Source organism: Bos javanicus, chromosome 10, assembly GCF_032452875.1.
Source record: "Bos javanicus breed banteng chromosome 10, ARS-OSU_banteng_1.0, whole genome shotgun sequence".
NCBI classification, from domain to species: Eukaryota; Metazoa; Chordata; class Mammalia; order Artiodactyla; family Bovidae; genus Bos; species Bos javanicus.
The window spans coordinates 80,825,037-80,837,213 of NC_083877.1; the positions used below are offsets into that span (position 1 = coordinate 80,825,037).

Genomic DNA, 12,177 nt, shown 5'->3' on the forward strand with positions numbered 1-12,177 from the left:
GGCAGGAAGAAGGCAGGGCGGGGAGGTGGGGAGGCTGACCCAGCCCTGAAGTCAGACAGTGTGGCCTGAGCCCTTGTGGCCCCAGCCTTAGGCTTCCCCCAGGATCACAGGAGCCCATGGACCAGCATGAGGAGGATGGGGAGCAGGGGGGTGGGGTGGGGCCGGGCTCGGGGTTGGGGACAGGGCTGTGTCCCAGTGGCGGGAAGGCTGTTCACGGCCAGGCCCCTGGGGCCACCATCTCCCCAGTGAAGCCGTCCCAGTCCTTTATGACCTCCCAGCTGGAAGCCAACAATATGGAGGAGCTGAAGGAGGTAGCCAAGCGGCTCAGCAGGGACCAGCGCTTCCGAGAGTCCATCTACCACATCATGGCCACGCAGCCTGGAGCCCCCTCTGTGCTTCCCAGAGGGGGAAAGTGATGGGCACCCCTCCCCTGGCCCCCCAAGGCCTTCCTCACTGGGGGCAGAGGCGTGGCAGGGGGAGGCCTAACTCCACCCAGTTCCTCTCTGCCAGAGCTCCACCTGGGGGTGGGCAGCCTCACCCTCAGAGGACAGGAGTGCCACCCCGTCCCCCTCACCCCAGATCCTACCCTTGCGTCCAGGCCAGGCCTGTGCAGGCTCAAGCTGGGTGCTGCCTGGTAAAGTGAAAGAGGGGCCTGATTGTGTGGAGAGACTTTTCTGACTAGGGGAATGGGGTGGGCAGGGCCCACGACCCTCTGTCAAGCGCCCTGTACCTCTCTGTGACTCTGCCACCCTCCTTGACCCTGGCTTCCCCAGGGTTTCCCAGCCCTCCTTTGGCTTTTGAAACCCTCTGTCAAGGCCCCTTCTGTCGACCACACTGTGGGGGAGAGAAGAAAGGGGCCCGATGCGCTTCTGGGCTGGTGGCCCGCCACAGTCTCCACGGGACCCTTTCCTGGGGGGCCCTGGCTATGGGGCTGCTCGCTCACTCCCCTCCTCAGGTGAGCTCCCCCATCTGCAGCCTCAGCACCCTCGAGGAAGACTTGACTACCCCCCCCACCCCCAAATCCCTCACATATGTGTCCTGAGGGCCCTGGGCCGGAGCTGCGGCCAACAGCCATGCTGAAGTCTACCCCAGAGGACAGGAAGCAAGTCAGGGAGTGGAGGAAGGCAGCCGGGCTCCTGCAACATCCACTCCCAGTCAGGCGGGGAGGCGGCTCCCTTGGCCGCCGTGGTCCAGCTGGTCAGCGGGGTCCCGGAGGTCTCCCTCTCAGCTGCCCCCACTCGGATCACCTTGCCTCCTCCCTGCAGAAGCTTTACCCCATGCAACTGCCACTGCGAACCCTGGAAGATGGGGTTTGGGCCTGTAAGAAGGCTTGCAGCCATTGGTTGGCCCAGTGTCATCAGGGGTGAAGCTGGAACATCCGTCTGCAGCTTTTGTGGGAGACACTGCCCTCCAGGGGGGCGCTGAGAACTGCGTGTCCCTCATTCATGGACAGACCATCTGCCCGGCATCCTCTCTGGCAGGGCCTTTTGTCCCAAACTGCCTGAGTCTGTTAGCCTCTCCCCAAAAGCAGTCCCCATGGGTCAGGGTGCTCAGGGATGCTGGTGGTATTGAAGGTGCTGATCCTCTGATGTTCGGAAAATGGAGCTGTTGGAGAGGTGGACAAATGGCTGCAGGGCAGGGGCCTGTGGCCTGCTTTGTGGGGAAAGGAATGTTACTGACTCAAAACACGGGCGTGTCTACTGCTAGGCCAGCCAAGGCCAGGAGGGCTGCCCTGCTCTGCGGTCAGGGCTGCCGGAGAAACGAACCTTAATGGTCCCTTCTCCGTGGTAGGCGGGCTTCAACCAGTCTCTTCCAAGCCTAGGTGCAAGAGCTGCAAGAGTTTCAGAGTCAACGCATCTGAAAGGCCTGAGTCTCCATGTAAAGCTTTAAACATGTAGGAACCTGCATAAACCTGGAACCCATTGATCCATCACGTATGCGAGATGGACTTTGAAATGAGGACGATTTATCAACCGAGATTACTATTTTATTCTTTGTTTTTAAAGACTCCAAATTAATAATGGTTTGCTCTTGGAGAGAGATTTTTCAAATGCACTTCCCTGCCTGGGCAAACTATTAACCAGAGAAGAAAGTGCTTTTTCATGCATATTCACCAACCTCTAATTTCTTTCCTCCTTGCTCACTCTGTACTTTCCATGCCTCAGGCAAGTTTGGGTTTTCTTCAAACAACTGATCAATCCACAAGTATTTATTTGTTAAAAACTTACTCTGTACCTAGCACTGTATATAGAAAGAGAGTAACATCTCTATGTGACAATATGTAGGGGTAAAAATTACTTACTGGAAATATATTGATCTGATTTTTTTTTTTTTTTACAAAAACAAAACCCTAATTCCTTGGTCAATTAAAAGCGTTTCCTGCAGTCACTCGCATTGTGGTAATTGCTAGAGAGATGTTGCCCCCTGCAGGCTGAATGTGGAATTATGGAACTGGCAGCTTGTGGCCATTTAAACCCACGTGTCCCTACTTATGGAGAAGGCAATGGCACCCTACTCCAGTACTCTTACCTGGAAAATCCCATGGATGGGGGAGCCTGGTGGGCTGCAGTCCATGGGGTCGCTAAGAGTCGGACACGACTGAGCGACTTCACTTTCACTTTTCACTTTCATGCACTGGAGAAGGAAATGGCAACCCACTCCAGTGTTCTTGCGTGGAGAATCCCAGGGATGGGGGAGCCTGGTGGGCTGCCGTCTATGGGGTCGCACAGAGTCGGACACGACTTAAGGGACTTAGCAGCAGCAGCAGCAGCAGTCCCTACTTAGGAGGAAGGTTGCACCTCCAGGGAGTGGCTTCTTCAGATCAGATCAGATCAGATCAGTCGCTCAGTCGTGTCCTACTCTTTGCGACCCCATGAATCGCAGCACGCCAGGCCTCCCTGTCCATCACCAACTCCCGGAGTTCACTCAGACTCACGTCCATCGAGTCATTGATGCCATCCAGCCATCTCATCCTCTGTCGTCCCCTTCTCCTCCTGCCCCCAATCCCTCCCAGCATCAGAGTCTTTTCCAATGAGTCAATTCTTCGCATGAGGTGGCCAAAGTACTGGAGTTTCAGCTTTAGCATCATTCCTTCCAAAGAAATCCCACGGCTGATCTCCTTCAGAATGGACTGGTTGGATCTCCTTGCAGTCCAAGGGACTCTCAAGAGTCTTCTCCAACACCACAGTTCAAAAGCATCAATTCTTCGGCGCTCAGCCTTCACAGTCCAACTCTCACATCCATACATGACCACAGGAAAAACCATAGCCTTGACTAGACGAACCTTTGTTGGCAAAGTAATGTCTTTGCTTTTGAATATGCTATCTAGGTTGGTCATAACTTTCCTTCCAAGGAGTAAGCGTCTTTTAATTTCATGGCTGCAGTCACCATCTGCAGTGATTTTGGAGCCCAGAAAAATAAAGACTGACACTGTGTCCACTGTTTCCCCATCTATTTCCCATGAAGTGATGGGACCGATGCCATGATCTTCGTTTTCGGAATGTTGAGCTTTAAGCCAACTTTTTCACTCTCCACTTTCACTTTCATCAAGAGGCTTTTTAGTTCCTCTTCACTTTCTGCCATAAGAGTGGTGTCATCTGCATATCTGAGGTTATTGATATTTCTCCCGGCAATCTTGATTCCAGCTTGTGCTTCTTCCAGCCCAGCGTTTCTCATGAAGAACTCTGCATATAAGTTAAATAAGCAGGGTGACAGTACACAGCCTTGACGAACTCCCTTTCCTATTTGGAACCAGTCTGTTGTTCCATGTCCAGTTCTAACTGTTGCTTCCTGACCTGCATACAAATTTCTCAAGAGGCAGATCAGGTGGTCTGGTATTCCTATCTCTTTCAGAATTTTCCACAGTTGATTGTGATCCACACAGTCAAAGGCTTTGGCATAGTCAATAAAGCAGAAATAGATGCTTTTCTGGAACTCTCTTGCTTTTTCCATGATCCAGCGGATGTTCGCAATTTGATCTCTGGTTCCTCTGCCTTTTCTAAAACCAGCTTGAACATCAGGAAGTTCACGGTTCATGTATTGCTGAAGCCTGGCTTGGAGAATTTTGAGCATTACTTTACTAGCGTGTGAGATGAGTGCAATTGTGCGGTAGTTTGCGCATTCTTTAGCATTGCCTTTCTTTGGGATTGGAATGAACACTGACCTTTTCCAGTCCTGTGGCCACTGCTGAGTTTTCCAAATTTGCTGGCATATTGAGTGCAGCACTTTCACAGCTTCTTAATAAGTAACAAAAATCTTTGTTCCTGCCATGAAGTCCAGGTCGTCACTTTGTAACAAGGACTGTCAGCTGAATTTTCTTTTCTTTCTTTCTTCAGTCAGTTCAGTTCAGTCCAGTCGCTCAGTCGTGTCCGACTCTGTGACCCCATGAATTGCAGCACACCAGGCCTCTTGATTTTTATTTTTTGTAACACCAAAAACATTTTGTACTAGGGTATAGCTGATTAACAGGCTTCCCTGGTAGCTACCCACTCCAGTATTCATGGGCTTCCCTGATGGCTCAGATGGTAAAGAATCTACCTGCAAGGTGGGAGACCTGGGTTTGATCCCTGGGTTAGGAAGATTCCCCTGGGGGAGGGCATAGCAACCACTCCAGTATTCTTGCCTGGAGAATCCCTATGGACAGAAGAACCTGGCAGGCTGCAGTCTGTGGGGTCTCAAAGAGTCGGGCACAACTGAGTGACTAAGCACAGCACAGCACATAGCTGATTAGCAATGTGGTAGTTTCGGGTGGACAGCGAAGGACTCAGCCACACATATACATGTATCCATTCTCCCGCAAACCCCGCTCCCATCCAGGCTGTCAACCAGGTTTTCTTCTGACTTGAGCACGGACAGAAGGGACAGAGATGACTGCCCCCTTGGGAATAGCCTCAGGCAGGCAAAGGGTACCTAGTTTGATAATTTGCTCGTTTTGGTGTCCCTGCTGGAAATGGACCCTTTTACCTGCTCTGGTGAGGAGAGGTTTATGGTTTTGTTTTGCATCAAAGGGAAGGTGAGAAATGGTGATAACTGGATTCTCCTCCCATTTGATTTATTCCCTCACTGGGGATGGATGAGCTACCATCATAACCCTTTTTGAAATATAGTTTTACTTATTTGTGTGTTTTTGGCTGTGCTGGGTCTTCGTTGCTGCGAGGGCTTTGGGCTCCTAGTTGCGGTGCACAGGTTTCCCATTTCAGTGGCTTCTCTTGCTGTGGAGCGTGGGTTCTAGGGTGCGTGGGCTTCAGTAATCGCAGCATGTGGACTCAATAGTTGTGATTCTTGGGCTCTAGATCACAGACCCAATAGTTGTGGCACATGGGCCTGTTCCGTGGTATGTGGGATCTTCCCGAACCAGGGATCGAACCCATGTTTCCTGCATTGGCAAGCAGACTCTCCACCACTGAGCTACCAGGGAAGCCCCATCATAGCCCTTTATGTGTTGTTTCCCAGCATGTTTATTAATGACTCCCCCTTTTGCTGTTAAGAGCTTCCCTGATAGCTCAGTTAGTAGAGAATCTGCCTGCACTGCAGGAGACCCCAGTTCAATTCCTGGGTCGGGAAGATTCGCTGGAGAAGGCATAGGCTACCTACGCCAGTATTCTTGGACTTCTCTTGTGGCTTAGCTGGTAAAGAATCCACCTGCAATATGGGAGACCTGGGTTCGATCCCTGGGTTGGGAAAATCCCCTGGAGAAGGGAAAGGCTACCCGTTCCAGTATTCTGGCCTGGAGAATTCCATGGAATGGGGTCTCAAACAGTCGGACGCGGCTTTCACTTTTGCTGTTACACATGTCCCAGTTTGGACGGTAATGCCATGGTCATCCTAGCTTTAGTGCTTTTCCCCAGGAAGATGTTAACAGGTGAGGCAAGAGACCTGTAAAACACCTGGGCTCTGACCCAGCCTCTGGGAAGGACCCACTGCCTGAATCACTGACAGCTCCTTGAGCCCCTGTGGTCCAGTCCTGGCCTTTGGGCAGCCCTGATTCACTGCAACTTCCCTGCCTGATCATCACGTGTCACCCAGAGATAAAGCCATGGGACACACAGCATGCTGGACTGCACCGAAACGTGGGTGGCAGTGGTAGGTAGAATTCACCACAAGGGGATGGAGTTTATTAAGACCTACCCCCAGGATCTGGGGGCTTGGAGTGCTTCCTGAACTTCGCCTGAACTTCGCCTGAACTTCTTTCACCCAGCAGGATGGAGAGGGAAACTCCTTTCTGGGTCAGAGAAGTTGGTAGCGATGAGTGGAAGCCCAGGTCTAGGGAAGGGAAGGGGAGATGAGAAATGCAGAGAGTCAGGACAGCCAAACCTGCAGTGTTATACCACAGCCATCCACACCCACATGGCCCTTTGAAGAACCAATTTCTCCTAGTTACTTTGGATGTCTGGTAGTGGGCCTGTTTCCAAGTGGCAAGAATGAACAGATACCACTGTCTTTGAATGGATGTCATTCTTGGGCCCATGCATCCTATCTTGCCCAGCCCAGCATGACCTGGGCAGCCTGTGGGTGCTCAGGTACCATCCAAGTGAGCCCACAGTGAACTGTGATGGTGAAACAGAAACTTGCTTAAGCCCAGGGTGTGTCAGATTTGGTCTAATTGGAAGGTAGTTAAGAAAATCAGAAAGAGAAAAACAAGTATCAGATAAGATCACTTATATGTGGAATCTAGAATAACGGTACAGGTGAATGTAATCACAAAGCAGAAATAGAGACACAGATGTAGAGAACAAATTTAATGGACACCAAGGGGGGAAGGGGGAAGGGGTGGGGGTGGTATGAACTGGGAGACTGGGGTTAACATACACTGCTGTGTGTAAAGTAGATTACAGATGAGAACCTACTGTATCGCTCAGGGAACTCTACTCAGTGCTCTGTTGTGACCTAAATGGGGAGGAAATCTAAAAAAGAGGGGCTGTATGTATACATATAGTTCCCTTGGAGAAGGGAATGGCTGCCCACTCCAGTATTCTTGCCTGGAAAATCCCCTGGACAGACAAGCCTGGCAGGCTACAGTCCATGGGGTCACAAAGAATCAGACACAACTGAGAAACTAACACTTCATTTCATAGCTGATTCACTTTGCTGTACAGCAGAAGCTAAACAACATTGTAAAGCAACTGTACTCCAATTAAAAAAAAAATTTAATACCACTAAACAAAGGAGCTCTCAGCAGTCCCTGGAGACCCTTGTGCTTCTGCCTTAAGCCAGGACAAAGCTTCTCAGACCCCTGGGATGCAGCAAAGGCTCTCCAAGCTCAGAAATCCTATGGCTTTAACTCTGGGGGGAAAGATGCTGAATTCTCCCACCCCACCCCTGGGAACAGAAGTGAAGCATGTGCTTTGCAAGGCTCTCGGAGAGGAATTAGTGATATCCTTTTGTTCTTGCCACTTGGAAACAGGCCCACTCCCAGACATCCAAAGCAACTAGGAGAAACTGGTTCTTCAAACGTCCACGTGGGTGTGGATGGCTGTGGTATAACCCTGCAGGTTTGGCTGTCCTGACTCTCTGCATTTCTCATCTCCCCTTCCCTTCCCTAGACCTGGGCTTCCACTCATCGCTACCAACTTCTCTGACCCAGAAAAGAGCTTCCTTCTCCATCCTGCTGGGTGAAAGAAGTTCAGGCGAAGTTCAGGCGAAGTTCAGGAAGCACTCCAAGCCCCCAGATCCTGGGGGTAGGTCATAATAAACTCCATCCCCTTGTGGTGAATTCTACCTACCACTGCCACCCACGTTTCGGTGCAGTCCAGCATGCTGTGTGTCCCATGGCTTTATCTCTGGGTGACACGTGATGATCAGGCAGGGAAGTTGCAGTGAATCAGGGCTGCCCAAAGGCCAGGGCTGGAGCACGGGGGCTCCAGGAGCTGTCCGGCAGTTGCAGAGGCAGCTCCGTGCATTTGGGGCTCATATTCTCTGCCTTGCTTGCCTTGGAGGATCTGACACCTCCCTCTGGACTGAGAGTCCTGTTATAAACAGACAACCTGCTCTGTTAGCCTGGCAAAAATTAGGACGGATGGGCCTTGGTGTGACACACAAGAAGAACCTTTCCTCTCGCAGAGCACAGCCCTCATCACAAGCACTGGGGGAGGAACTTGTCCAGCACTCTGCCTGCTGCTATCCAGGGCTTGGGAGCAGAGTAGGGGCGGGGGGGTGTTGTCTCACTGCTTACTGGCTCTGGAGCTTTTGATGTCACTATGCGAAATGTTTTTTGTATTTATATATCTTTTTTAGATAGGAGATAAAACTCAAATCTCATGAGGCTGCTCAGAGCCCTTGGAGGTTTTTTCTTTGTTAAAAGTAGGTACTAAAAAAACACAACAAAACTAAGATCATGGCTTCCAGTCCCATCACTTCATACCAAATAGAAGGGGAAAAAGTGGAAGCAGTGGCTGACTTTATTTTCTTGGGCTCCAAAATCACTGCAGAGGGTGACTGCAGCCATGAAATTAAAAGACACTTGTTCCTTGGAAGAAAAGCTATGACCAACCTAGACAGCATATTGAAAAACAGAGACATTACTTTGCCAACAAAGGTCCATATGATCAAAGCTATGGTTTTTCCAGAAGTCATGTATGGATGTGAGAGTTGGACTATTAAGAAAGCTGAGCACCAAAGAACTGATACTTTTGAATTGTGGTGCTGGAGATGACTCTTGAGTCCCTTGGACTGTAAGGAGATCAAACTAGTCAATCCTAAAGGAAATCAGTCCTGAATACTGATTGGAAGGACTGATGCGAAGGCTGAAGCTCCAGTACTTTGGCCACCTGATGTGAGGAACTGACTCATTGGGAAAGACCCTGATGCTGGGAAAGATTGAAGGCAGCAAGAGAAGGGGACGGCAGAGGATGAGACGGTTAGATAGCATCACCTACTCAACGGACATGAATTTGAGCAAACTCTGGGAGATGGTGGAATACGGAAGAGCCTGGCATGCTGCAGTCCATGGGGTTGCAAAGAGTCAGACGTGACTTAGTGACTGAACAACAACGTTAAAAAATATTTACTTGGCCTCGGCCAGGTCTCAGCTGTGGCATGCAGGACACCTTCGGTCTTTGTTGCGGTGTGTAGGGTCTTTAATTGCAGTATGTGGACTCTTAGTCAAGGCATGTGGCATCTGGCTCCCCGACCAGGGGTCAAACCCAGGCCCCCTGCTTTGGGAGCTTGGATTCTTACCCACTGGACCACGAGGCAGTCCCTCTCTTGCTGTTTGAAATTCTATGATCTGAGAACTTGCGGCCTTGACATCAACGGAAACGTGGCCGCCACCGAAGGCCTGACCGAGGAGATGAAGTTCTCAGGGAGGACATTTCAGCTCAGGATGAACTTGGAACCATGCTGGTATCAAAAGGGATGAGAAGAGGAAGGATAATTGATTGATAAATCACCCCAAAGAGAAGGTCGCCACGACCAACTGCAGTCCCTTGGAAGGCTGTCCTGGGAAGGGAAAGATGTCAGTTCGCGTGTTCACCCTGCTGTCTGAGACCATCTGTCAGCATCATTTCTTCCCATCTTCATTCAACAAATATTTATTGTGATTCTAGTGCATAAAGCCAAGCACCTACCGTGCGCTTATTATCCCTATCACTTACTGTTTTTTTTAATTGTGGTAAAATATACAGAACATAAAAGTTACCATTTTAACCATTTTTAAGTGTATAGTTCAATAGTACATAGTGTATTGTTCAACAGTGTATATTCACACTGTTGTACAACCTGTCTTCAGAGCTCTTCATCTTGGAGAACTGAAACTCCACATCCCTCCTGTTTTGTGGATCTTAATTCCCTGACCAGGGCTTAAAACCATGCCCCCCGCCATGGCGGTGTGATACCTTAATTGCTGGACTCCAGGGAAGTCCTTCATGCCCAGTAAACAACTCTCCACTTCCCCTCCCCACCAGCTTCTGGCAACCACCATTCTATCAACACTTTCTGTCTTTATGAATTTGATGACTTTAGTTACCTCGTATAACTTAATCATACAATATTTGTCTTTTTTGTGATGGCTTATTCCACTTAGTATAATGTCCTCAAGATCCATCCATGCTGTAGCATGTGTAGGAATTTTCTTCCTCCTTAAGGGCTTCCCTGATATCTCAGTTGGTAAATAATCTGCCTGCAATGCAGGAGACCCTGGTTCAATTCCTGGATGGGGAAGATCCACTGGAGAAAGGATAGGCTACCTACTCCAGTGTTCTTGGGCTTCCTTCGTGACTCAGCTGGTAAACAATCCGCCTGCAATGAGGGAGACCTGGGTTCGACCCCTGGGTCGGGAAGATCCCCTGGAGAAGGGAACGGCTACCCCCTCCAGTATTCTGGCCTGGAGAATTCCATGGACTGTACAGTCCTTGGAGTTGCAAAGGGTTGAACACGACTGAGTGACTTTCACTTTCACTTAAGGCTGAATAATATCTTATCCTACTTTTAAAAAGAAAAATAAAACGGAGAGGTATCTTATTTTTTCTGATAGATTGCTGGCCAGTGGTAAGGGCCCTGACTGTCTTAAAGGATGAGAGTCATATCTAAGAGGAAGTTGTATGCCTATGCTTCCCTTTCTCCAGGTTTCTCCTCGTGCGGCCTTGCGTTGAGGGATGCCTTGGTGTTCACTTCCTCTGTATCCCCAGCAGGTGGCAGCATGCTCTGAGCTGGGCTGCAAAACCGGTGGGAAAGTGAACCAAGGCTCTCGGAGAAAAGGGAGGGCTTTGTGACACTCCTGAGGTTCTGCATTATTGCTGTGAGTCTCCCAGCGGTTCTCCCCTTTAAGATATGAAACAAAAGTCTCTGCTTCAGCCATCATCCTTCAGCTCTGTTTTGTACCATCCACCTTCACACTGATTTATTTTTTGTTCTCACAATACCCCTCTCCTTGATTACAGAACATTGAACCTCAAGGTCACACAGCTTCTTTTTTTTTTTTTAAGATTAAAAAAAAAAAAAGGTTTGTTTGCTTATTTATTTATTTTTGGCTGCGCTGGGTCTTTGTTGCTGTGCGTGGGTTTTCTCTAGTTGTGGTGAGCAGGGGCGATTTCATAGTTGCGGTTCAAGGGCTTCTCAGTGTGGTGGCTTTTGTTGCAGAGGACAGGCTCTAGGCGTATGAGCTTCAGTAGCTGAGGTTCTCGGGCTTAGTTGCCTCGAAGCATGTGGGATCTTCTGGGAGCAGGGATTGAACCTGTGTTCCCTGCATCGGCAGGCAGATACTTAACCATTGGACCACCAGGAGTCCCACAAAGCTTCTAAGTGGAGTTTCAGGTAGTGGAGTTCATGGCTAATGTCCTTTCTAGCATATGTAAATATTAGTATGTAATTTTAGAATGTAAAATATTGTATAAATATGTAAATTTTTACATGTAAATTATTTTTAGTGAGTTTCCTCCCTCCTTTCTTTCCTTCAACAAGTATGCGGAGCTCTTCTATGTTCCATTTGAATGCAGAGTTCCAAAGAATAGCAAGGAGAGATAAGAGAGCCTTCCTCTGTGATCAATGCAAAGAAATAGAGGAAAACAATAGAATGGGAAAGACTAAAAATCTCTTCCAGAAAATTAGGGATACCAAGGGAACATTTCATGCAAAGATGGGCACAATATAAGGACAGAAATGATATGGACCTAACAGAAGCAGAAGATATTAAGAAGAGGTGCCAAGAATACACCGAACTATAAAAAAAGATCTTCATGACCCAGATAATCACGATGGTGTGATCACTCACCTAGAGCCAGACATCCTGGAATGCAAAGTCAAGTGGGCTTTAGGAAGTATCACTATGAACAAAGCTAGTGGAGGTGATGGAATTCCAGTTGAGCTATTTCAAATCCAAAAAGATTGCACTCATCTCACATGCTAGCAGAGTAATGCTCAAAATTCTCCAAGCCAGGCTTCAACAGTACATGAAGCATGAACTTCCAGATGTTCAAGCTGGATTTAGAAAAGGCAGAGGAACCAGAGATCAAATTGCCAACATCTGCTGGATTATTGAAAAAGCAAGAGAATTCCAGAAAAACATCTACTGACCTGCCTCCTGAGAAATCTGTATGCAGGTCAAGATGCAACAGTTAGAACTGGACATGGAACAACAGACTGGTTCTAAATAGGAAAAGGAGTACGGCAAGGCTGTATATTGTCACCCTGCTTATTTAACTTCTATGCAGAGTACATCATGAGAAACGCTGGGCTGGAAGAAAC

The 12,177-nt window shown here is 48.9% G+C and overlaps 1 protein-coding gene across 1 annotated transcript in view; it reads left to right on the forward strand.

Moving 5' to 3' along the window:
* The window catches only part of PLEKHD1 (pleckstrin homology and coiled-coil domain containing D1), a 32,741-nt gene extending 30,357 nt beyond the window's left edge, over positions 1-2,384 (forward strand). The window contains exon 13 of the mRNA XM_061429243.1: positions 247-2,384. Coding sequence (XP_061285227.1) covers positions 247-416 — 170 coding nt within the window. The 3' untranslated portion in view covers positions 417-2,384. The remainder of the gene's footprint in view (positions 1-246) is intronic.
* Positions 2,385-12,177: the final 9,793 nt, after the last annotated feature.